Source organism: Hyla sarda, chromosome 4 (genome assembly GCF_029499605.1).
Source record: "Hyla sarda isolate aHylSar1 chromosome 4, aHylSar1.hap1, whole genome shotgun sequence".
Classification (NCBI taxonomy): domain Eukaryota; kingdom Metazoa; phylum Chordata; class Amphibia; order Anura; family Hylidae; genus Hyla; species Hyla sarda.
In genome coordinates, this window is record NC_079192.1 from 168651878 (window position 1) to 168678837 (window position 26960).

A 26960-nucleotide genomic window follows, 5' to 3' on the forward strand; every position below is an offset into this window, starting at 1 on the left:
ATATACTATTTTGGACTTTGGAATTTTTTGCGCGTACGCCATTGACCGTGCGGTTTCATTATATATTTTTATAGTTCGGACATTTACACACGCGGCGATAGCACATATGTTTTATTTTTATTTACAGTTTTTTTTATGGGAAAAGGGGGGTGATTCAAACTTTTATTAGGGAAGGGGTTAAATGATCTTAACTTTTTTTTGCAGCTTTATAGCTCCCATAGGGGGCTATAACACTGCACACACTGATCTTTTACCCTTATCCCTGCAAAGCCATAGCTTTGCATGGATCAGCGTAATAGGGGGTTGATTGCTCAAGCCTGTAGCTCAGGCTTGGAGCAATCAAACGCTGATCGGACGCGACGAAGTAAGGTAAGGGGGCCTCTGCTCGCGTCCTAGCTGATCGGGACATCGTGATTTTATTGCGATAGTCCTAATCAGCCCGACTGAGCTGCCGGGAAACTTTTACCTTCATTTTCGGTGTGGTGAGCAACTTTGATCGCTGCGTCTGAAGGGTTAATAGCGCGCGGCACAACGATCGGTGCCGCGCGCTATTAGCCCAGGGTCCCGGCTATGAATAGCAGCCGGGACCGACCCGGTGTGATGTGGGGTCACAGCATGACCCTGTTTTAAACATCGGGACTGGGCGCAGGGTGTACAGGCATGCCCTGCGTCCTTAAAGGGTACCTCTCAAATAAACTTGATATATTTTAGATTAATGAATGTTGAATAACTTTCCAATAGCATGTTAATGAAAAATATGTTTCTTTCTATTGTATTTTACCCGATCAGTCCTGTCAGCAAGTATTTCTGACTCATGCTGGAGTCCTAAACACTCAGAGCGGCCAGCCTGCTTTGTTCACAGCCAAACAGACTGAACAAAGCAGGCTGGCAGCTCTGAGTGTTCTCCTTTGTGAACAAAGCAGACTGGCAGCTCGTAGTGTTTAGGACTCCAGCATGAGTCTGAAATGCTTGCTGCCAAGACTGGTAGGGAGACCCCTAGTGGTCATTTCTTCAAAGTGGAAAATTAAATAGAAAGAAGCATATTTTTTAATAACATGCAATTGTAAAGTTATTCTGCATACATTTATCTATAATATATCAAAAGTTTTTTTGATGAGAGGTACCCTTTAAGAGGTTAAAAGGGCCTCTGAAAATTAAGTAATCTGGTTGCTATGGGCAACTGGTTAGCTTTTCCTCTGCACAGGTTTTGATAAATCTCCTAAATCAAGTTTACTGTTCTCTACTTACATTAGTATAGCAATAATATTACATTTCTCCATTGAGGCACAAAAAGTGTTACACTATGTGGCACTGCTGCATGATTGTTCTTAACATTACAATTCCAATAAGAATATAACAGTATTTAGTGGTCCCGGTTCCTTTAAGGGTAGGGTCACGTACCGTATTTTGCGGAAGCATATTTTTCTACCCATTTAAGTAATTGAATAGCATTATCAGCAGCAGAAAATACTCAGCAAAATAAGGCACATGTGACCATGCCCTTACAGGAGCCCTCCCTGGTCAGTGTTACTTTACACTTCCCACTATCTGTCTCAGGCATCTTTTTAATATCTGTTTAAGCGATCTATCCTCAACACCACATTCAATATAGTAGACCCTTAAATGGGCACTGTCAGATTCAAAAACTTTTTATATGTTGTACATCTTGGCAAAACATTAAAGGGGTACTACCGTGCTGGCAACTTATCCGTCTGATAGGACAGGGGCGTGCTATCCGGAGAGGAGAGAGGACAGGGGCGTGCTATCCGGAGAGGAGAGAGGACAGGGGCGTGCTATCCGGAGAGGAGAGAGGACAGGGGCGTGCTATCCGGAGAGGAGAGAGGACAGGGGCGTGCTATCCGGAGAGGAGAGAGGACAGGGGCGTGCTATCCGGAGAGGAGAGAGGACAGGGGCGTGCTATCCGGAGAGGAGAGAGGACAGGGGCGTGCTATCCGGACAGGAGAGAGGACAGGGGCGTGCTATCCGGACAGGAGAGAGGACAGGGGCGTGCTATCCGGACAGGAGAGAGGACAGAGGAGTGCTAGCCCACCTTCACTTACTGATGCTTTCATGATGTATCCATTTAATGGATGCCATTATAAAACATACAGTAGGCAACAGATGTCACTGATAAACATTTGTTTAATGGATCTAACTCCTCACAAGCTATAAAAGGCATCTCTTTAATGGATACTTTATGAAAAGAGTTACATTTCTATTAAATGTTATTGCGTTTTAAAAGGAAATCTGTCAACAGTGTCCCCTGCACTAACCTGTCGGTACAGTGGAACCCAGCAGAGAACTGCAGCGGTGATGTCACTAAACTCCGCCCATGCTCCAAGCCGGACCCAGTGCTGAAGATACCAAAGAACGACTGCATGGAGCGGGACAAGGCGAGTACCGTTGTAATCTCTGTACCAACAGGTTAGTACAGGTGACACTGGTGACAGATTTCCTTTAAACCCATTCCATAGTAATAAACAACACATGTTTAGGAGCTGGTCAGTATGGAGTTCACATACAAATGCTGTCCAAATTGGATTTTGACAGATTCCCTCCCCCCATTACATCAGCTACAAGTGCATACATCATGTTTTTTCTAAACTATCATATTACATATGTCTTCAATAAAGCACAAAAAGTACATAAAACAGAAATAGTGTTTATTAAAGATACAACCTCTGAAAACATTTAGGTGAAAATAAGTCTTAGAGTTGTCTGAGAACAGTGCCTTCACATTCTAGTTCTTGCTAAACACATACAAGTGTAACATGTAACACTTCAGTCTTAACGGAAGTGTCGCTTTACATTATGTAAACAGTTATGTCCGCCTTACTTGTACTTACACAACTTCCTAAATCTGTAACAGAAGGGACCACAGAAAGATTTGGATAGACACAGCAATTATATATATCTCCCATCAGCTTCAAATTCTTACACAGTCCATAGTCAGTAACTCCATTGTAACGGCCAGTTGTGTTATGTAAACTCTCCATGACGTAACAGATTTAGGACAGATGGGTGTTAACACAGTATGTTAAGTACACAGCCTGCAGCCAAAATTTGATCCAATTGCGCATACACATTCAGTACAAAACCAGGGCACTCAGATCATCAATGCAGAGATTTAGAGTCTTTGGAATCACTGTTCGCAGGTTCCTTCTGGTGGCTCTGTGTACTATTATATAAGCACCATAGGTTACGTCTTTGGAAAAGATTGTCATGTCACAAGGTAAATAGCAGTTCCTTCAATTTCTCTTCAAGCTGGGGCCTTTGGCGATACTGTATATAGTGTTTTAAGTGAATGTAACAAAGCCAGGCATTGCATAGAGGCATTCTGTATATAGAGCCCCTATCTTTCCCATGTCACATGAAGGTCATCTATCCATACAGGCCAGTTCTATAGACCATCTGATCAGTGACCTCCCAATATCAGAGAAAGCCGAGGCGGCAGCTAGTGGATGACAGGAGGGACAATGCATATATTTCCCCTTATGTGATCACTGGATGCAGCACGACCAAGATTCCCCTAAGCAGCATGGACAGGAGAATGAACGTACAGGCTTGGGTGGTATCAAGTCTAGATCTTCATCATCTGGAATCTCATCCAAGTGATAACCATCCTGGAGAAGTTGCCTGTTAAGATCTTGTGAGACCTGCTATAGAAACAACCATGAATCCCATTATAACCTCGAACAAAATACATTTTTTATTTATGAAACAAAAAGGCATTCAATGACAAAACTAAAAGTCAGTCAGTTTACATCCGGCAGTCAGGTGGGCTCTGATGGTAGACCCTGGGAAGTCAGGGTACACCCAACAGCTCCCCCTGCTGTCTGATGACTATACAACAGCAACCTGTATACGGCTCACAGATATTCATAACCGGAATATGGTAATAAGTCAAGGTATTACAGTTTCTGCAGTCCTCAGCCTATTCTTCAAGGGCAGTAAACACAGTCTTAAAGAACACACAGAAATCAATACACTAGATATTAAAGGGGTATTCCAGGACAAAACTTTTTTTTATATATCAACTGGCTCCGGAAAGTTAAACAGATTTGTAAATTACTTCTATTAAAAAATCTTAATCCTTCCAATAGTTATTAGCTTCTGAAGTTGAGTTGCTGTTTTCTGTCTAACTGCTCTCTGATGACTCACGTCCCGGGAGCTGTGCAGTTCCTATGGGGATATTCTCCCATCATGCACAGCTCCCGGGACGTGACATCATCATTGAGCAGTTAGACAGAAAACTTCAGAAGCTAATAACTATTGGAAGGATTAAGATTTTAATAGAAGTAATTTCCAAATCTGTTTAACTTTGCGGAGCCAGTTAATATATATAAAAAAAGGTTTTGCCTGGAATACCCCTTTAAAGTAACATCTGTCTGTGAGCACTTTTTTTTTATATATGAAATTTCAATTTCCACGAGTAAATGCATGGAATTTTGTCATCTGTTTCCCATAACCTCTTTACGTGTATCCACCCCCTTCTGATGCCAATAACTGGAATATTCACACAAGGTATTAGTATGGTATGGCCGCTTAGTACATGTCATATTAACCAAGGATCAGATATTCTATCCAAAAGGATAGGGGATAAGATGTCTGATCGCGGGGATCCCACGCGATCTCCCTGCTGCACCTGGCGTTCGTTTAGAACTTCAGGTGCAGCTTTGGAGGATCATGGCATCACAACCGTGCCCCTCTCCTGACGTCACAGCCACGCCCCTTCAATGCAAGTCTATGGGAGGGGGCGTGTCGACCGCCATGCCCCCTCCCATAGACTTGCATTGAGAGGGCATGGCCGTGACATCACGAGCGGGGCAGTACAGTGATGCCACAAGCCTCTGCCCTGCATTGCCAGTCATTCGGCACGGAGCAAAGTTCGCTCCGTGCACAGAATGTATGGTGGGGTGCCACAGCCGAGATCGCGGGGGTCCCCACGATCAGACATCTTGGATAGGGCATAAGATGTTTAGGGGCGGAGTACCCCTTTAAAAAGAGGACTTTTAAAAAAAAAAAAAAAAATATGATTTATTAAATATCTTAGGGTGCCCTGATCACACACCATTTTACAGTTTCTTTATACCCCTGTTCCTGAGATATGTGTGTTTATATTTGTCTGACAATTCAGGGAATCAGTCAGATGGGCATGAACTTAATTTTAACAGTGGGTGGGAATATACAGTCAGGGGGTGTATATTAGAGAAAAAAAAAATAATCAACCATAACATAAAAGCACTTATTGTGTAGGTGATAATATCCTTGAGAAAATTAGCACTGAATTCTACAGCTAATCAGTCTTAGCAGTCAATTGCCATTGTAAGAAGCGGGGGTGGGGGGGTAAGGTGGTGTGTGTGTGTGATAGAGAGATAGATAGAGATATATTATATATATATATATCTCTATCACACACACACACACACACCACCTTATATAGTGCACTAAGAGCCTCAATTTTTTGACCAAGAGTGCTGTTGCAACTTTCTTTTTTGTACATTTTGTATTTGCCACAGCAGCGGGCACCTGTGTATTAGGTTGTTGTGCTGGCTATTTTTCCTTTTGTTTTTACTTTGTAAGTTGGGGGGGTGTGGCACCCTCTTTAGCCGTGCACCCCACCCCTCTCAGACTGGAGGTGGTTTAGTCAATGGCTGATCCAACATGTCACACAGTCAGAGGCTATATGCAGAGCAGAGGTGAGGTGAGTTATGTTAGGGTCCCATCCGATATGAGGCCACCTCCGCGTGGTGGATGGGGGGACACATTTTGATCAAAAAGTGCGCTAAGAGCCTCCATTTTTTGACCAATTGTGCTGTTGCAACTTTCTTTTTTGTAAAATATATATATTTATTTTACTTTTTTGCCCCATCGTTCACTGCCCGATTAATTTTATTCATTCATTTTTTATTTTCTTAACCAAGGGTGGAAAATCCCTTTAACCCCTTAAGGACATTGGATGTAAATGTACGTCCTGATGTGATAGTACTTAATGCACCATATTTACCTCCTATACATGTTGTCAGCACCAAAGTGGTGCTTGCATCATGCACAGCAGGTCCCGGCTGCCATCAACAGCCAGGGACCCACTGGTAATGGCGATCATCAGAAATCGTGCTGATTAGGGATGAGCAAACTTACAGTAATTCGATTCGTCACAAACTTCTCGGCTCGGCAGTTTCTGACTTTAGCCTGCATAAATGCGTTCAGCTTTCAGGTGCTCCGGTGGGCTGGAAAAGGTGGATACAGTCCTAGGAGAGAGTCTCCTATGACTGTATCCATCTTCTAAGACTGTATCCACCTTTTCCAGCCCACCGGAGCACCTGAAAGCTGAACTCAGCAACTGCTGAGCCGAGAAGTTTGTGACGAATCGAATTACTGGAAGTTCGCTTATCTCTAGTGCTGATGTCCACCATTAACCCCTCAGATGCTGTGATCAATACAGATCACTGTATGTGCAGCAATGGCGAAGGTCTCCTCACCTGCCTCTGCTGCTCTTCTTTTCCCGGTCTGACATCGAGCAGACCAGAGAAGAAGATCACCGATATTACTGATCAGTGCTATGGCTATGTATACCACTGAACACTGTTAGCAATCTGATGATTGCTATAAATAGTTCCCTGAGGGAAAAAAGTGTAAGATAAATGTGAAAAAAGTGAATGCCTGGACCCAAGGCTTCCCAACAGAACACTGCCTCAGCAGGCTTGCCTTTTTCCCATAGTGCATCCTAGCTTCTTCCTGAAGGTATTGATGCACACGCACCTGACTTTTTGCTACAGTAGCTCTTGAATGGGATCAGGCCAGGCATGCAAGTCTTTGCTACCCATGCACATCAATAAGCCTTAGACACCTATAACCCTGTTGCCAGTCCCCTGGTTGTCCTTCCTTGGACCAGTGCCTACAAGAAACACCCCACAGAAGCTGTCAATCATCTATCTATCACAAGTTGACCCCTGTTAAAAGATGATCAAATGCTTATTCTTGCCCATTTTACCCATCTTGCTATAACAATATAAAACAATTTGTTCATGTCATCTGTCAGTGGTTTTAATGTTATGGCAAGTGAGTGAGTACTTTTTTTGCAGTTTTAACTTTTTTTTTTCTCTCTCTTTTTTCGTGTGGTGTATAAAGAACCTATGGCCAGCTGCAGATTATTATAAAGGTGGCCCTTCACTTTATGACCTACAACAACAAGGAGATGTCTGTTTAAATGTAACCTTACCTCTGCTGAGGAATATCCAGAAGAGCATCGAGATTCCAACTCCACGTCACTACAACAGGAAAGGCAGGAAATAAAAGGCGGAATGCAGCAAAGCCAACAGGGCACAGATAGGAGAAGAGGAGAAAATGAGGAAAAAATAAAAATACATTTAGTATAGTTCTCTCTTCAGGGCACAAAGATAGTTCACTCCAGCATATAATGAAACAGTCAGAACATATTAGTATATGGTTTGATCAGAACACAAACAGATAATGCTAAGCAGCTCATGGTTGGTGCTGTGATCCTGCAACACTGGGATCCCTGGCTGAATCTAACCTCTAGCACAGCGTTTCCCAACTAGGGTGCCTCCAGCTGTGGCCAAACTACAACTCCCTGCATGCCCGGACAGCCAAAGGCTGTCCGGGCATGCTGGGAGTTGTAGTTTGGCCACAGCTGGAGGCACAGTGGTTGGGAAACACTGCTCTAGCATTTCTTCTTTCCCTTAGTGTTCCGGTTCGTTTCTTACTCCAAAAATATATTAATAGGTTAATTGGCTTTTAAACTGGCCATGATTTTTCTTGTGTCCGATATAGAAAAACCTAGTCGTGAGCTATACTGCAGCCTTATGTGGCGAGACTAGAATTCATCCACAGAAGCAGGTTCTCTTTCCTGGCACACAATGCATTATGTAACCGTACCCGATTATCATAAGGCTGGGCTGGAGTTATTTTCTCTCTCTGTAAACTATGCATTATCATATAACCAATAGACTCCAGCTGCTCCCTAGCCCATGTGTAACCAAGACCAGGTACACACATTACATATAGTCTATGGAGTAAGAAACTCAAATATTGGAAATACTATGCTCCTTATAACAGTCTCTAATTGGAAATCAGGACTAATTGGAGGAGGGGTGGGGAGGGGGCGGGGTGTCGAAGAGCAACAACATAACCTAGGAGTTATACAAAATAAATGCACGCTGTAAGGGAGGCCTAACCTAACAATTCACAATGTATAAAAACACTGGAACCAAAAGGGAAAATATGCTAATATTCAAACAAGTTTTTAAAGTTGAACTAGGAAATACAAATTCAAGTCTGTGAATGTCTTTGTGTGGCCCAGCCAGAGTCATGACTTCAACCCAACTGGACATCTCTGGAGAGACCTGAAAATGGCTTTCACCGACGGTCCCCATCCAACCTGACAGAGGATCTGCAAAGAAGAATGGCAGGAAATCCCTAACTCCAGGTGTACAAACCTTTAGACATCATACGCAAAAAGTAAAGGGTCTGAATACTTTTGGCTAAAGTATCTATGAGAGGGGTCACTGGTAATAGATAGGCCCATTATACATGGCACTGAGTTTATGCATATTGGCCAAATGGTTAAAGGGGTGCTATCCAAAGGATAGAGGATAAGATGTCTGATCGAGGATGTCTGAGGATAAGATGTCTGACCACTGGGGACACCCGCAATCTCCCTGCTGTACCCGGCGTTTGTTTAGAGCATCGGGTGCAGCGCCGGAGGCTTGTGACGTCACGGCTGTGCCCCCTCAATGCAAGTCTATGGGAGGGGGTGTGAGGGCCATCACGCCCTTGCCCATATATAGATTTGCATTTGGGGGGGCGTGGCCATGACGTCACAAGCCTCCTCCCCGCATCGCCAGTCATCCGGCAGGTAGCGAAGTTTGCTCCGTGCACCGGATGTCTGGGGTGCCACAGGGAGATCACGGGGGTCCCCAGCAGCGGAACCCCCGCTATCAGACATATTATCCCCTATCCTTTGAATAGATGTCTAGGGGTGGAGTACCCCTTTAAGTGTAGGCAACACAGAACCTCAAGACCGAAACTGGTTGGGTAGTGTTAAAGCAGTAGGTGCCCAAAAAATTGCATGCACTGCTTTTTTATGTTGGCCAACCTCAAATTTAGCAGCCCTGGTGGAAGCCATAAACAAGTTGGGCTTTCTTCATCGACACTGACTTACAAGGTAGCCATGTCCAAACCGCACTAGAGACAGCGTTGTTCTTTCTGGAGGAGAGCTAGTTTGCATAACTTTTTCCCCAGAGAGCATTAAAAGGGGTACTCCACTGGAAAACATTTTTTTTTCTAAACCAACTGGTGCCAGAAAATGAAGCTGATTTGTAAATTACTTCTATTTAAAAATCTTAATCCTTCCAGTACTTATCAGCTGCTGTATGCTCCACAGGAAGTTCTTTTCTTTTTGAATTTCCTTTCTGTCTAACCACAGTGCTCTCTACTGACACCTCTGTCCATTTTAGGAACTGCCCAGAGTAGAAATAAATCCCCATAGCAAACCACTCCTGCTCTGGACAGTTCCTGAGAGGTGTCAGCAGAAAGCACTGACAGAAAGGACAGAAAGGAAACTCAACAGAAAATAACTTCCTGCGGATCATACAGCAGCTGATAAGTACTGAAAGGATTATGTTTTTTTTTAATAGAAGTAATTTACAACTCTATTTCACTTTCTGGCACCAGTTGATTTAAAAAAATAATAATGTTTTCCAGTGGAGTACCCCTTTAAGAAGGAGAAACACTATCACTTCAGTTCCCCATGCCTGGCTGTAGGACAACTGGTTTAGCAAAAACATGCCTACTCTCTTCCCATCTTGCATCTGGGCATAAAGATGGTTAAAGGGAAAGGCACAATTTTTTTTCTAGTTGACTCTAGTCAGATTTTGCTGGAATATCCCTATAAGATTCCTGTCCCTTTAAGAATTAGACCAGAGCAACTGTAACAAGCTGAAACCTTTTTCCTCTTTTACTTCCCCTAACTCACACCCCACCCTACACTGCAATGTTAGTCTACAAACAATCATTAACAGAAATACAAGGAACCCCTGCACTGATAGCAAGATCTTAAAGATGGCCCGGCATCACAGCATTATTTTCCTAACGAATAATATTTTAATTCAAAGCTAGAAAATGAAAGTTCACCTTTTACTAAAATGTTACTGTTTAAAGCAATGTTTCCCAACCAGGGTACCTCCAGCTGTTGCAGAACTACAATTCCCAGCATGCCCGGACAGCCGAAGGCTGTTCGGGCATGCTGGGAGTTGTAGTTTTGCAACAGCTGGAGGCACCGTGGTTGGGAAACACTGCTTTAAAATAATGCTGCCTAAAAAAGTTATGTTTTCTTAAAAAAAAAAACAACATTTGATATATCATGCGTACCTGAAAAGTTTTGATCAGCTGGGGTCTGAGACCCCGACCAATCCCTACATATAGCTGGGAGAAGCATTGGGTACTGTGCTTCACCCCATAGCTAGGCGCTTATAGCAGGAAACATGCTCCATTATACTCTATGGAACCAGTCATCTGCAAAGTGACGGATTGAGTGCTAAGGCGGAGAGTGAAGCACGCTGCTGCATGCTTCACCTGGCTACATTTAGGGATTGTGTGGGGTCTCGGCACCAAGACTCCAACGAATCAAAACTTTTAGCATGTTAAAAGTTTTTTCAAGCCAATAACGCTTTAAATGTAAGTAAACTTTGAAGATCAGTTTCTAGTAATTTCATGTTATGTCCATAGAGGGTGCAGTCATATTGCAGTTTTTGCAAAAGGAAGAAGTACAATCTTTCCTATATAATCCCCTCACTTTATCATCCACTCAAGAATTACATCAAAATGGTATGTGTGAACAAGCCTATAGGGGGTTTCACAAACAGCAGTCATGTGGTATAATACTGGCATCTTAGTTCACATGGCTGAGAGGTGGCGACGTCAGTAGTATTGCACTTGACTGCTGAGGCCACTGATTGGCTGCAAGGGGGGTCACATGATGGCAGCTAGTAAATAGGGATCAGAGCGATACTAGGGCTTCTGTGCTGGATTACCATGGAATTGGAGAGGTGAGGAAAGGATTTTTTTTAATGTTATTTTATGATATTTGGGCTTCTTGTTTTAATTTTTCAATTGTATCTTCAGATCACATGATTTGCAATATGAAAAAATACAACACGCATCTTCATATGCATTTTTTGAGCAGAAACAAAAAAATAAGTAAATAAAACAATTGCAATCCACTAGAGCAAAACAACACAAACAGCCTGTAAAAAAAGAAGAAAAAAAAAAAAAAATAGAACAGAGATTGTGAGCCAGACCCTATCATCCAACATCAGTGTCTGACCTCACAATTACTCTTCTGGATGATTGGGCAAAAATTCCCACAGACACCCCCAAAATCTTGAAGAAAGTCTTCCCAAGGGCAGTATCACACACAATGCATCCACAGCGAATTTGACACTGCGGATGCGCTGCAGTCAGTCACAGAGCGACGGCAGAGCAAGCTCCATGCTCCCTGTAGGTAGCTCTATGTGTCCACACGTAGCGGCAGATTTCCGGCTGGCAGTCATGATCTGATACACAGGAAAACCCGGCCGCAACAGGAAGCTTGCTCTGTGACTGTCGGCAGTGCATCGGCAGCATCAAATATGCTGAGGATGCGATGTGTATGTGACCATACACTAAAAGAGTAAAAGCTATTATAATAGCAAAGAGGGAAACCAGTTAGATCAGATAGGAGGAGATTTATCAAAACCTGTCTAGAGGAAGAGTGGTGCAGTTGCCAATAGCCACCAATCAGATCGCTTCTTTCATTTTTACCAGTACTCTTTAAAAATGAAAGAAGTAATCTGATTGGTTGCTATGGGCAACTGTACCACTCTTCCTCTGCACAGGTTTTGATAAATCTCCCCCCATAATGTCTATGGATTTAGAATGGGATGTCTCCTATAGGTACAATATGTAGGTGTGCCAATACATGCCGAGAGTTGTAGTTTTGCAACAGCTGGAGGCACACTGGTTGGGGAGCGCTGCTTTAAGAAGGTGGAATATTTTCTGCCGAACAAAATGTCAGGAGTGCAGAGAAATAGATCAATATACACAGTCGTTTTAATGTAGGTTAGGCAGAAGTTGGAATTCATACCTATACTAGAATATTTTTTATTTATTTTTTGTTTTTATGCTGTGCTCTGAACTTCTCCTAGGATTCTGATGTGGATGTATTTTCCAGCTATATTTTCATTTAATGGCTTCAGTTAAACATAAAACACAACAAAGTAATGTTAAAAGCATCTTGCTAGGAGTACCTGTCAGAATCCAGGGAGACTAGTGTTTCATCAGACGCTTGGCTGAGGGCTGCGTATCCTTTGTTAAACTTTACTGACCTGTAGCACAGAAAATGTATTACCACACACGTAAATGACCGCATAGCTCTCTCTACGTACTAACTTATTGTTGGCACGCTCTACCTTTTAGGCGCAGCCTTCATTTTCCCTGTTCCTCCAAGCATTCCTTTTTTTCTGAGAGCTGCCCGTGCCAAGTCTCGCTGCCTCTCTGAAAGGAGAAAAGCTTGGTATTATGTCCTGCATACAAGCGTGGCGAGTATTTCCAGTAATGCCCATTCAGAATATCTAACATTTGCTACTTCTGAACCTCCTCTTGCATAAGAGCAACAAGCCTAAGGCCGTCAAGGTGCACTCCCTAAAATACCAGTTCCTACAACCTGTTTGACATAGTCAGGGCTAGTCAGATAGGAACGCAACCCATAACCCTGTAAAATTAATACAGGCGTTGTGATTACCTGACAGGAAAACCTAATTCCTTAGGATCTGTTCACACATTCAGGTTTTTTACTGCAATTAGTGAATACCATGCCAGGAATGGATATGGAAAGAGGAGAAGTCCCCTTCATACATTAATGGTCTGTTTGTGGCTTTTTATTTAATTAATGAAATAAAAAAACTGAACGTGTGAACACAGCCTTAGCACAAGCACATAGGTTTAGATTTATCAAACTGTGTGAGAGAAAAATAAAAATAAAAATAGAGTGATTTTCCCACAGCAACCAATCACAGCTCAGGTTTCACTTTACCACAGCTCCTTAGCTGAGCTGTGATTGGTTGTTGTGGGAAAATCCCTCTATTTTTTCTCTCACACAGTTTGATAAATCTGGGCCATGGGGTATGGAAACACGTCGAAATAACGCAGACATTTCACAACAGTAAAACTCACAGGACTTTAGGTTTTTGTGCAGAAAAGTAAAAAAAAAAAAAAATATTGATTTTATATATATCTCAATGTATTTTAAAAATCTATAGTTGCAGATCTTTCACAGGAAATTTTATTTAAAAGAGATATTACAAATGTTAAAATTAATGGGGACAGACTGAGCAGAACAGACATTTACATGTGAATTGGGACTGACAGCTGCCAGTATATGGCCAGTCTTGGATTTTATAGTACGGTATTTTCCAATCAGTAACAAAGAAGAAGCTTCAGCAGGGAACACTCATTTTACTATAACCTTTATATAGCCACTGGTGATGATAGTTCTGAAATCTACATTGTCTTATAAATGTGCCCTTGTTTTACAACAACCTTAAGGAATGCACAGGGTGTAGTGTGTAGGTGAGAGGCTTCTGCCTGCTAGACTTTAAAGAGGTATTCCAGGAAAAAAACATATCTCAACTGGCTCCAGAAAGTTACACAGATTTGTAAATAACTTCTATTAAAAAATCTTAATACTTCCAGTAGTTATCAGCTACTGAAGTTGAGTTGTTATTTTATTTTTGACAACAGTGCTCTCTGTTGACACCTTTGCTTGTCTCAGGAAGTGTCCAAAGCATTTGAGGTTTGCTATGGAGGTTTGCTATGCATTTGAGGTTTGCTATACGCAGCGTCCGGAAGATCATTACTCCGAACGCTGTGTGCGGGCTTCCGTGTTTGCGGCCGCCGGGCGTGACGTCACAGAGGTCGCGCCCCCTTCCCATAAACTTTGGTTGAAGGGGCGGGCGTGACGTCACGAGAGGGCCGGGCGTGACGTCATGCCCGGCGGCCGCGAACACGGAAGCCCGCACACAGCGTTCGGAGTAATGAACTTCCGGACGCTGCGTGCAGAGCTCCGAAAAGCAGTGCAGCGCACAACCCCTTTAAGAACTTTTAATAGAAGTAATTTACAAATCTGTTTAACTTTCTGGAGCCAGTCGATATAAAAAAAAAAAAAAAAGTTTTCCCTGGAATACCCCTTTAAAAGGGAACCTGTCACCAGATTTTACCCTATATAAACAGGTGGGTACACCTTATATAGGGCAGAATTTGCATTATTACCATCATTCCCATTACTGTTGCCCTCCAGACCATCAAAAATGTGAAGATCTTCATCTAGTCACCAAGGCTTGGACCAGTGTTTACCAACCAGGGTGCCTCGGGCTGATGCAAAACTACAACTCCCAGCATGCCCAGACAGCGGAAGGCTGTCCGGACATGCTGGGAGTTGTAGTTTGCAACAGCTGGAGGCACCCTGGTTTGCAAACACTAGCTTGGACTGTAACCACGGCTTCTAGGTGTGATTGACAGCCCAGGCACAGTCCGTGTCACTGTTCTGCTCCCTGAGCAGGGCAAGTAGGGCTGTGATGATGGTGCTGCCCGGGCTATCCCACACTTCAGTGAGAGTGGTTACAGTCAGAACAGCGGTGACTGTATTAACCCCTTCCCGCTATATGACGTATGCATATGTCATGCGCTGACCCCGCGTCATATCGCGTTGGTCATCAAAGGCCAGGGACCGCGGCTAATACCGGACATCACCGTTCGCGGTGATGCCCGGTATTAACCCTTCAGACACGGCGATCAAAGTTGATTGCCGCATCTAAAGTGAAAGTAAACTGTGCTGGTTAACTCAGTGGAGCTGTTTGGGACCGCCGAGATGAAATTGCAGTGTCCCGAACAGCTTGCTGAACAGCTGGAGGGTCCCTACTTGCCTCCTCGCTGTACGATCGCCGAATGACTGCTCCGTGCCTGAGATCCAGGCAGGAGCAGTCGAGCGGCGATAACACTGATCAATGCACGGCTGTTGCCAGGCAGTGATCTGTGTAGAAGATCAGTGTGTGCAATGTTATAGCCCCTTATGGGAGCTATAACACTGCAAAAATAAAAGTGTTAATAAAGATCATTTAACCCCTTCCATTATAAAAGTCAGAATCACCCCCCCCCTTTTCCCAATAAAAAAAAATAAAAATAAACATATGTGTAAATAAAAATAAACATATGTGGTATCGCCGCGTGCTTAAATGTCCAAACTATAAAAATATATCATTAATTAAACCGCACGGTCAATGGAGCACACGTAAAAAAAAATCCAAAATAGCGTATTTTTGGCCACTTTTTATACCATATAAAAGTGAATAAAAAGAGATCAAAAAGTCCGATCAATACAAAAATGATACCAATAAAAATGTCAGGTCCCGGCACAAAAAATGAGCCCCATATGCGGAAACATAAAAAAGTTATAGGGTTCAGAAAAGAACATCTTTAAACGGATACATTTTCCTGCATGTAGTTATGATTTTTTCCAGAAGCGCGACAAAATCAAACCTATATAAGTAGGGTATCATTTTAACTGTAAGGACCTACAGAATAAAGAGAAGATGGAATTTTTACCGGAAAATGTACTGTGTAGAAATGGAAGCCCCCAAAAGTTACAAAATTGCATTTTTTCTTCAGTTTTGTCGCACAATGATTTTTTTTTCCGTTTCGCCGTGAATTTTTGGGTAAAATGACTAATGTCACTGCAGAGTAGAATTGGTGGCGCAAAAAAATAAGCCAAAATATGGATTTTTAGGTGCAAAATTGAAAGTGTTATGATTTTTAGAAGGTGACGAGGAAAAAATGAAAATGCAAAAAACGGAAAATACCCTGCGTCATTAAAGGGATGCCGCATGCCACTAGGACAACTTACGGGGCATTACCATACAGACCATTTGACAAGTGATTGACATCACTGTTTTATAGGGTTAAATCTGATGACCGGTTTCATTTAAATCTACATTTCTATTACAATTGTGTGATATGGCTGCTGGATCCAGCGAGAAAATGTAAAAACCATCCGTTTCCATATCCCTATTATTTAAAGGAGTCAGATAATGACTCCTGTCGGCTTATTTTTGAACCATATCCGTTTTTATTGCCGGACCAAATCCTGTGGTCGGGATTATTTATAGTAACAATTTTCTTTTCAGCAGTTTCTTAATAGAATATACACCAATACTGCACTATACTGTATACCATGAATGTACAAGTCAGTATCCTGCACCTATAGGGGGAGATTTATCAAAACCTGTGCAGAGGAAAAGTTGCTGAGTTGCCCATAGCAACCAATCAGATCACTTCTTTCATTTTTGAAAAGGTCTGCAAAAATGAAAGAAGCAATCTGATTGTTTTGCTATGGGCAACTAGTCAACCTTACTCTGCACAGGATGTCATATATATCCCCTATAACTTCAAGAACATTACTGGCTGGTTTCATTTCTGTTTGTTCTCTGAACACACTGGGGAACCTAATAAAACTTCAAAGACAGGGGACCCTTGTACAGGAAAGTCTTCCATTGCCCATAGCAATCAGTTACTATGTCACTAAGTCGGTCACTATGTCTCATGAAGACCATGGCGTTCTACGTGGCCTATGTCAGCATATGGATGTCTTAGAAGGGGTGGTCCACATTTAGGACCTCTCTATATGAGCCAGCAGGCTCAGCAATATTTAGAAGCCCCACAGAGAATGAATGAGGCACTGACCGCACACGTGTGCTGTGCTAAATTTATTGAAGGTACTATTTTCCTCTATTCTCGGGATCAGTGAAGATCCCAGCATATAGACCATCCCCTTTTACTGTGTCATATTGGGAATGCCCCTTTATAACAAACCTGTCATCAGATATTACCATATATAATGTGTGGCAATGCGTTATATGTGGAGAAAACTTCTTGCTCACCATCCCTGGAAGACGTTCCTGCCCGTAGTGATGGTGAGGATATATAGTTTAAGGGAACGTTCAGACGAGCGGATCCACAGCGTATTTTACGCTGTGGACCCGCCGCCAGAGGACCACTACAGGGTGCCTTTAGATGTGCCTGCTCGGAGCGGCAGACACACTGCAATAATGTGCGAGTTGCCGCGCATGCGCGGTGTACTCGCACATATCGGGGCCACTCCCCCTGCTAGGTTCAGAGCAGTCGCGATGTGCGAGTTTACTGCGCATGGCGTCTCGTATATCGCCTTGTGTCTACTAGTAGCGGCGTATTGACACTATGAGCAGGCACTTCTAAAGACACCCTGTAGTGGTCCTCTGGCAGCGGATCTGCAGCGTAAAATATGCTGTGGATGCGCTCGTCTGAACATACCCTAAAAGTGTCCCCTGCTGGCTCTAAAGTAGTCCCATGGAAGGGGGGGGGGGCTATTCTCACTAGTCTCGCTGTAATCACGCCCCTTTTAGGGTGGTTGACAGTCTTCCCGCGTCATCGCTTTGCTCCATTTGCTTAGAGTGGTGACGTGGGCTGTCAATCATGCTGAGGGGGCCTGATTATAGCACAGCAGATGGGCCTAGGTATAGCTGGGTATGGGATAACTCCCCAATAAATGTTTACCATCACTGCTGGCAGGAATGACTCCCTGGGATGGTAAGGAAGGAGGTTTTTACCATATCTAACAAGTTGCCACGTTGATAAAATTTGATGACAGGTGGTTTTAATGATATCAGTTAAAGGCGTACTCTGGCCCTGAGACATCTTATCCCCTATCACACCCCCTCCCATAGACTAGCATTGTGGGGGCAGGGGGTGACGTCACACGGGGGCGGAGTCGTGATGTCACGATGCTCCAACCCCGTGGTCTCCACCCGGCTGTTTGTTAGCTGGGACCGTGGCGTGAAGTTCAAACAGGTGGGTGGCAAATACAAGATTGCAGGGGTCCCCAGCGGTGGGACCCCCGCGGTGAGACATCTTATCCCCTATCCTTTGGATAGGGGATAAGATGTCTCAGGGCTGGAGTACCCCTTTAAAAGGTCATGAGCTTCATCTTTGCAACAACTACCTAAATCAAAAATACAAATCATAAATAATAATATAAATGTTTTGAAGCACCGATTGTTTACAATGCTGTATGTATGTCTAGGTAAAACACATAGATAACTTGTTATTTTGTATAATTATATATCCAACTGGTAACACATGTAACAAACTGGTATCTTTAGGAAAAGTTTTTGCTCCATCTTTTCTCCCTGTGAATACTTACGCAACTTGGCCTGGATTGTTGGACCCTTGCTCATTAGATATGGCCCTTTTTTCTCCACACCTGGCCCCTTAAGCTCTATTGTCCATCTCTGTGCAGATGAGAAAGAGGATTATTACAATCTCTAGGAACAGTCATTACATAAATCAATCTCATTAGTACATTTACTTTACATGGAGCTTTTGTATTCAGTCAGTCTAGGACCCCTGCAGGCTCCCTGAATAGTCCTTTGTCAGGGAATCTGATATACAACAGGTAAATACATCTCTGTGATAACCAAGTCTCCCCTCGTAGATAAAGATTTCACCACGATCAAAAGAATCCCTTACATAAAAAAACATTTACCCATGAATTACAAGGGCTTCTAATTGTATACCTGCTTTTATAGGAGCCGAAGGGAATCTGATCGTAACGGAAGACAATGTCAATGTGAACCTAGCCTATGAAAAATAAATTCTAATCCATGAATGATCTGATATTCTGGTCAACAGTTGTTGCATCGACTCCACCGGCACCCCCTCACCAGATCTGCCCCCGACATCCCCACCGACACCCACACATCAGATCTGCCGCCACCACCGGCACCCCCACACCAGATCTGCCACCACCCCCACATCAGATCTGCCGCAACCACCCCCACATCAGATCTGCCGCAACCACCATCACCCCCACATCAGATCTGCCGCAACCACCCCCACATCAGATCTGCCGCAACCACCACCACCCCCACATCAGATCTGCCGCAACCACCACCACCCCCACATCAGATCTGCCGCAACCACCACCACCCCCACATCAGATCTGCCGCAACCACCACCACCCCCACATCAGATCTGCCGCAACCACCACCACCCCCACATCAGATCTGCCACCGACACCCCCCACATCAGATCTGCCCCCACCACCACCGGTACCCCCACATAAGATCTGCCACCACCACCACCGGCACCCCCACATCAGATCTGCCAGATTTTGTATTCAGTCAGTCAGTCTAGGACCCCTGCAGGCTCCCTGAATAGTCCTTTGTCAGGGAATCTGATATGCAACAGGTAAATACATCTCTGTGATAACCAAGTCTCCCCTCGTAGATAAAGATTTCACCACGATCAAAAGAATCCCTTACATAAAAAAAACATTTACCCATGAATTACAAGGGCTTCTAATTGTATACCTGCTTTTATAAGAGCCGAATGGAATCTGATCGCAACGGAAGACAATGTCAATGTGAACCTAGCCTATGAAAAATAAATTCTAATCCATGAATGATCTGATATTCTGGTCAACAGTTGTTGCATCGACTCCTTGGCACCCCCTCACCAGATCTGCCACCACCACCACCTCCACATCCACATCAGATCTGCCACCACCCCCAGCGGCACCCCCACATCAGACCTGCCGCCACCACCGGCACCCCCACATCAGACCTGCCCCCACCACCACCGGCACCCCCACATCAGATCTGCCGCCACCACCACCGGCACCCCCACATCAGATCTGCCGCCACCACCACCGGCACCCCCACATCAGATCTGCCGCCACCACCACCGGCACCCCCACATCAGATCTGCCGCCTCCACCACTGGCACCCCCACATCAGATCTGCCGCCACCACCTCCCCCACATCAGATCTGCCGCCACCACCACCCCCACATCAGATCTGCCGCCACCACCACCCCCACATCAGATCTGCCGCCACCACCACCCCCACATCAGATCTGCCCCCACCACCACCCCCACATCAGATCTGCCCCCACCACCACCGGTACCCCCACATCAGATCTGCTACCACCACCACCGGCACCCCCACATCAGATCTGCCAGATTTTGTATTCAGTCAGTCAGTCTAGGACCCCTGCAGGCTCCCTGAATAGTCCTTTGTCAGGGAATCTGATATGCAACAGGTAAATACATCTCTGCGATAACCAAGTCTCCCCTCGTAGATAAAGATTTCACCACGATCAAAAGAATCCCTTACATAAAAAAACATTTACCCATGAATTACAAGGGCTTCTAATTGTATACCTGCTTTTATAAGAGCCGAATGGAATCTGATCGCAACGGAAGACAATGTCAATGTGAACCTAGCCTATGAAAAATAAATTCTAATCCATGAATGATCTGATATTCTGGTCAACAGGTGTTGCATCGACTCCTTGGCACCCCCTCACCAGATCTGCCACCACCACCCCCAGATCAGACCTGCCGCCACCACCGGCACCCCCACATCAGACCTGCCCCCACCACCGGCATCCCCACATCAGACCTGCCCCCACCACCACCCCCACATCAGATCTGCCACCACCACCCCCACATCAGATCTGGCGCCACCACCACCACCCCCACATCAGATCTGCCGCGACCACCACCACCGGCACCCCCACATCAGATCTGCCGCCACCACCACCACCGGCACCCCCACATCAGATCTGCCGCGACCACCACCACCGGCACCCCCACATCAGATCTGCCGCCACCACCACCACCGGCACCCCCACATCAGATCTGCCGCCACCACCACCACCGGCACCCCCACATCAGATCTGCCGCCACCACCACCACCGGCACCCCCACATCAGATCTGCCGCCACCACCACCACTGGCACCCCCACATCAGATCTGCCACCACCACCGGCACCCCCACATCAGATCTGCCACCACCACCGGCACCCCCACATCAGATCTGCCGCCACCACCACCCCCACATCAGATCTGCCCCCACCACCACCCCCACATCAGATCTGCCCCCACCACCACCGGTACCCCCACATCAGATCTGCTACCACCACCACCGGCACCCCCACATCAGATCTGCCAGATTTTGTATTCAGTCAGTCTAGGACCCCTGCAGGCTCCCTGAATAGTCCTTTGTCAGGGAATCTGATATGCAACAGGTAAATACATCTCTGCGATAACCAAGTCTCCCCTCGTAGATAAAGATTTCACCACGATCAAAAGAATCCCTTACATAAAAAAACATTTACCCATGAATTACAAGGGCTTCTAATTGTATACCTGCTTTTATAAGAGCCGAATGGAATCTGATCGCAACGGAAGACAATGTCAATGTGAACCTAGCCTATGAAAAATAAATTCTAATCCATGAATGATCTGATATTCTGGTCAACAGGTGTTGCATCGACTCCTTGGCACCCCCTCACCAGATCTGCCACCACCACCCCCAGATCAGACCTGCCGCCACCACCGGCACCCCCACATCAGACCTGCCCCCACCACCGGCATCCCCACATCAGACCTGCCCCCACCACCACCCCCACATCAGATCTGCCACCACCACCCCCACATCAGATCTGGCGCCACCACCACCACCCCCACATCAGATCTGCCGCGACCACCACCACCGGCACCCCCACATCAGATCTGCCGCCACCACCACCACCGGCACCCCCACATCAGATCTGCCGCGACCACCACCACCGGCACCCCCACATCAGATCTGCCGCCACCACCACCACCGGCACCCCCACATCAGATCTGCCGCCACCACCACCACCGGCACCCCCACATCAGATCTGCCGCCACCACCACCACCGGCACCCCCACATCAGATCTGCCGCCACCACCACCACTGGCACCCCCACATCAGATCTGCCACCACCACCGGCACCCCCACATCAGATCTGCCACCACCACCGGCACCCCCACATCAGATCTGCCGCCACCACCACCCCCACATCAGATCTGCCCCCACCACCACCCCCACATCAGATCTGCCCCCACCACCACCGGTACCCCCACATCAGATCTGCTACCACCACCACCGGCACCCCCACATCAGATCTGCCAGATTTTGTATTCAGTCAGTCTAGGACCCCTGCAGGCTCCCTGAATAGTCCTTTGTCAGGGAATCTGATATGCAACAGGTAAATACATCTCTGCGATAACCAAGTCTCCCCTCGTAGATAAAGATTTCACCACGATCAAAAGAATCCCTTACATAAAAAAACATTTACCCATGAATTACAAGGGCTTCTAATTGTATACCTGCTTTTATAAGAGCCGAATGGAATCTGATCGCAACGGAAGACAATGTCAATGTGAACCTAGCCTATGAAAAATAAATTCTAATCCATGAATGATCTGATATTCTGGTCAACAGGTGTTGCATCGACTCCTTGGCACCCCCTCACCAGATCTGCCACCACCACCCCCAGCGGCACCCCCACATCAGACCTGCCGCCACCACCGGCACCACCACATCAGACCTGCCCCCACCACCGGCATCCCCACATCAGACCTGCCCCCACCACCACCCCCACATCAGATCTGCCACCACCACCCCCACATCAGATCTGGCGCCACCACCACCACCCCCACATCAGATCTGCCGCGACCACCACCACCGGCACCCCCACATCAGATCTGCCGCCACCACCACCACCGGCACCCCCACATCAGATCTGCCGCCACCACCACCACCGGCACCCCCACATCAGATCTGCCGCCACCACCACCACTGGCACCCCCACATCAGATCTGCCACCACCACCGGCACCCCCACATCAGATCTGCCACCACCACCCCCACCGGCACCCCCACATCAGATCTGCCGCCACCACCACCCCCACATCAGATCTGCCGCCACCACCACCACTGGCACCCCCACATCAGATTTGCCACCACCCCCACATCAGATCTGCCGCCACCACCACCACTGGCACCCCCACATCAGATCTGCCGCCGCCACCACCACCGGCACCCCCACATCAGATCTGCCGCCGCCACCACCACCGGCACCCCCACATCAGATCTGCCGCCGCCACCACCACCGGCACCCCCACATCAGATCTGCCACCTCCACCACCACCCCCACATCAGATCTGCCACCGCCACCCCCACATCAGATCTGCCACCCCCACATCAGATCTGCCACCCCCACATCAGATCTGCCACCGGCACCCCCCACATCAGATCTGCCACCGGCACCCCCCACATCAGATCTGCCAGCGCCACATCAGATCTTCCACCGCCACATCAGATCTGCCACCCCCACATCAGATCTGCCACCGCCACCACCCCCACATCAGATCTGCCACCGCCACCACCGGCACTCCCACATCAGATCTGCCACCGCCACCCCCCCCACATCAGATCTGCCACCACCACCACCGGCACCCCCACATCAGATCTGTCACCGGCACCCCCACATCAGATCTGCCACCACCACCACCACCCCCACATCAGATCTGTCACCACAGTTTATTTCCTAGTCCTTTTTGTTAACATTAAAAACAAACCTGTCCTTACACTGTCTTATCCCCCACCAAAGGCAAGAAGCACATCAAAACTCCTACACTCAGCTTCCCTATAGAGGTCTGCTGAGTTATCTAACAATACACAGCTAAACTTAGTTTTCAGAAGTCTGGGAAAGCTGGGTGACAGTCCATGTAAGTACTGGGGTCAATAAGAAAATGTTATGCGAGTAGTATGGTTACTTGATGAATACTGACCCTTCACTACATCCGTGTTCTATATTATCCGATGGGAGATCAGGAAGAGGAACACGGAGCAGATGTCACCTGCAGTCAGCGCTCATCTAATACCCAGGAAGAGGGGACCGGAGTCTGCCGTACGGCACCGGAGTCTGCCGTACGGGACCGGAGCCTGCCGGGCAGCGATCCCTTCGGAGAGCACATACATCCCGGCAGCCGGTGCTCACCTCCGTGCACGCACAGTACACCTGCGGCTCCAGCAGTTCCTATTCACACCCAGAGCCCAGCACAGCCGCCATACTCCTCCTCTACACAACCCCGGCCATAGCAGCCATCATCCCGGTGTTACCTGCGATCCGTCCCCAGCAGCGGAGCGGTGTCCGGTATCACTCCGACTACCAGGCTCCATTCGGCTGTCTCAGGCCGGTCGGCCGCCTCCACCACCCATGTAAAAGAATCAACAGGCTTCCACCAACCGCAGCTTGCCATCCTGACCACATGACTTGTAGTCACGCCCTTTAGAGTGGCTCGTAGAGGACGTTTTGGAGAGTCACGTGACGTCAGGCTCCTGTCCCCAATGACACGGGTGGATTGTGTGTTAGATCCATGGATTTCCCGGGGTTATATCCTCCAGGCAGTTCACACCGCACATAATCGGGAAGGATTTCTCCCAATTCACTGATAAATACAACTATCACCTCATCACAAATGAGAAATCTGCTTGTCTGAAACTCATTTAGTCACTGTAGTGAATTCCTGGGAACGGTTTTCGATCTTGCAAATTTTGGCGCTCCATGTGAAAAAGCGGTGTATCTGTTCCCCCATTTTAAAACGTATATCCCATAGAATAGATCTGTGTTTTAAAAAGTGGCGCAGGTGAATCACGACTGTGTGCGCCAAAAAGACTGAGAACTGTGTGACAGAAAATGTAAGAAGTCTCTGAGAGCAGCCGCCATTAACAGAAGCCGGGCTTAAAGGGGTACTCTATTGGTGAAAAACTCTAAGGTGAAAAACTATTTTATTTTTATTTTTTGCCATAGACTTCAATGTTAAAAATAATGGCCGTTAATTTACCCGTTTCTTGTGACAGCTTCTGAAGTTTTCTGTCTAACTGCTCAATGATGATGTCACGTCCCGGGAGCTGTGCATGATGGGAAAATATCCCCATAGGAACTGCACAGCTCCCGGGACGTGAGTCATCAGAGAGTACTTAGACAGGAAACAGCAACTCAACTTCAGAAGCTAATAACTATTGGAAGAATTAAGATTTTTTAATAGAAGTAATTTACAAATCTGTTTAACTTTCCGGAGCCAGTTGATATATAAAAAAAGTTTTGGCCTGGAATACCCCTTTAAGGCTTTTCTAACAGATGTTTATAACGGATCTTTTAACAGATTAATTTAATAGTGTGAATGCAGCCTTAATATAGGTTGTAAAGAACTGAAAATTGTCATTTGTTGTGTTTGCAGCATATTTACTGAAATCAAAAGCTATTTCAATCAAACTTTTAGCAACATTTTTTAAAAACATTTTAACAGGTCATGTTACATTTTAACATAAGACCGCTTATTTTTGATAGCAGCTTCTTAAGTCTTGCATCCATTGATCTTGGGAGTTTTTGGAAAGTTTCTGCTTGAAAAAAGAAAAAAAATGCTTTACAGCAATTAGGGCCTTTTTTGTGGTGTTTTTGGTTGTTCTCATTTTCTGTTCAACTATTTAATGTATGCATTGTATGAAATGTCAGTGCAGAATGCACTGTCTATGGATGACTTCCATTTTATACTGGATGTTTATAGTTGGGCTCAATTTAGCCCTGACTTATCCTATTACTCTTTTGAAATATATTGTGCCCACATGCACTTACATTTAGTCACCAACATCCTTTTACATATTGAACTCATAATTCCCCTTAAATAATTTCCCTTATTATGAGGCTGTCTGACTTTCCTGGTAATGCTATGCATTAAATGTCGCTATGATCCATAATTTCCTTGTTGTCCTATGGTGGCACACAATGGGTTAAATGATTCTCCTGACCCGGAAATAGAAGAACATATACTGCAGTACAACACATGCAGAATGCAAGTTCATTCACTAATCAATGAATTCAATAGTCCCCAGCTGCCCTCTAGTGTATAAAGACCCCCAGGAACCCAGGAATAGACCACACATATTTATTTTCTTCTAGGATGGAAGAACATCGCAGATGCAAGGGCCCCAAACCTCAGGCTTCTGGGGTCCTTGGGGCGATCCTGGTCCCTCAGTTTCCCCCTTGTTAAGGCTATACTTGGGGCTTCCCCAGTTAAGGCCACCTTACCTACATTGCCTAGGTTCCTTGTGTGGAGGAGGATACGGGCGGACACACGCTGCGGTGTCAATGGCGGGAGTTGTTCCGGGGCAATCGGGCCACATGGTAAGTTTTTTCATCTTGTTGCAAACCAGATGCTTTTGAAGCTATTGTTAACGTTGGGACCAGCCTGCCGGAACTCGCAGGGTGTAGCAAGATGGCGCAGGGTTTTATTTCACAGTGCGCAGCCGCACGTGAGGCGGCAGCGCACAGAGCATGCGCAGAATCCTCGCAACTCCTAAGAACCCTGCGCTGCCACTGAGAGCCTAAGCTTAGCCTAGGCAGCAGGTTTCTCAGTTGGCAGAGGTAAGAAATCATAATTCCAGAATAAAAAAACCCTTCCCTAAAGTGCCTATGCTTTTTACCTGTTCTGAATCTATGATATTAATCTTCCTCCTCAGATGTCCTGTCCTGGAGGTAAAAAGTTTAGAAAATCTAGACATCGTGCCTACATTAAATGTCACCAATTGATATCAGATGACTGGAAGGAAGATATCTGCAGTTTGTGTACTGCACCAACTCATTCATTTACTTCTATGGAGCCGTCGGCCTTCCTAGGCTGGTTAAAGGAAAACTGTCAGATATTTTCTCCCGCACTATCCACAGGTACTGGTGGATAGTGCGGTAGACGCTGATTAAAACGAGCCCTACCTTGGTCTGATCCGCGCCGCCGTTCGCCCGCAATTGTAGCTTTAATCTCTGTGTATATCCTGCTGTAACTGGTGGGGCTTCTGCGGGCTAACTGGCACCAGCGCCGCTCATGAATATTCATCCCTCCTGTTCTCCCTCTCTTTGCCGCTCCTAACCAGAGGGAGGGGGGTGAATATTCATGAGCGGCGCTAACGTCAGTGCCAGTTAGCTGCAGAAGCCCCGCCA

At 46.0% G+C, this 26960-nt stretch overlaps 1 protein-coding gene across 2 annotated transcripts; it reads right to left on the reverse strand.

Moving 5' to 3' along the window:
• Positions 1-2630: 2630 nt before the first annotated feature.
• FAM219B (family with sequence similarity 219 member B) lies at positions 2631-24554 on the reverse strand. 2 transcript variants are annotated; one of them, XM_056572692.1, is made up of 6 exons: positions 24086-24554; positions 18290-18377; positions 12471-12555; positions 12309-12386; positions 7223-7271; positions 2631-3656 (listed from the first exon to the last, which is right to left on the reverse strand). In XM_056572692.1, the coding sequence occupies exons 1-6, from the start codon at positions 24143-24145 to the stop codon at positions 3501-3503; spliced, it is 516 nt and encodes a 171-aa protein (XP_056428667.1). In that variant the 5' UTR covers positions 24146-24554; the 3' UTR covers positions 2631-3500. The 2 variants fall into 2 exon arrangements, with proteins under 2 accessions (XP_056428667.1, XP_056428666.1); XM_056572691.1 differs by having other exon boundaries at positions 2633-3659; positions 24086-24535.
• Positions 24555-26960: the final 2406 nt, after the last annotated feature.

Bases quoted from the DNA above. Each gene is read 5' to 3' on its own strand.
- FAM219B (XM_056572691.1), bottom strand. From the start codon at position 24,145: ATGGAGCCTGGTAGTCGGAGTGATACCGGACACCGCTCCGCTGCTGGG. The intron at 12,556-18,289 runs GTAAGTATTCAC...TTCTCCTTTCAG, and splicing joins AACAATCCAGGCCAAGTTGC to AGAGGCAGCGAGACTTGGCA. The intron at 12,387-12,470 runs GTAGAGCGTGCC...TCTGTGCTACAG, and splicing joins ATGAAGGCTGCGCCTAAAAG to GTCAGTAAAGTTTAACAAAG.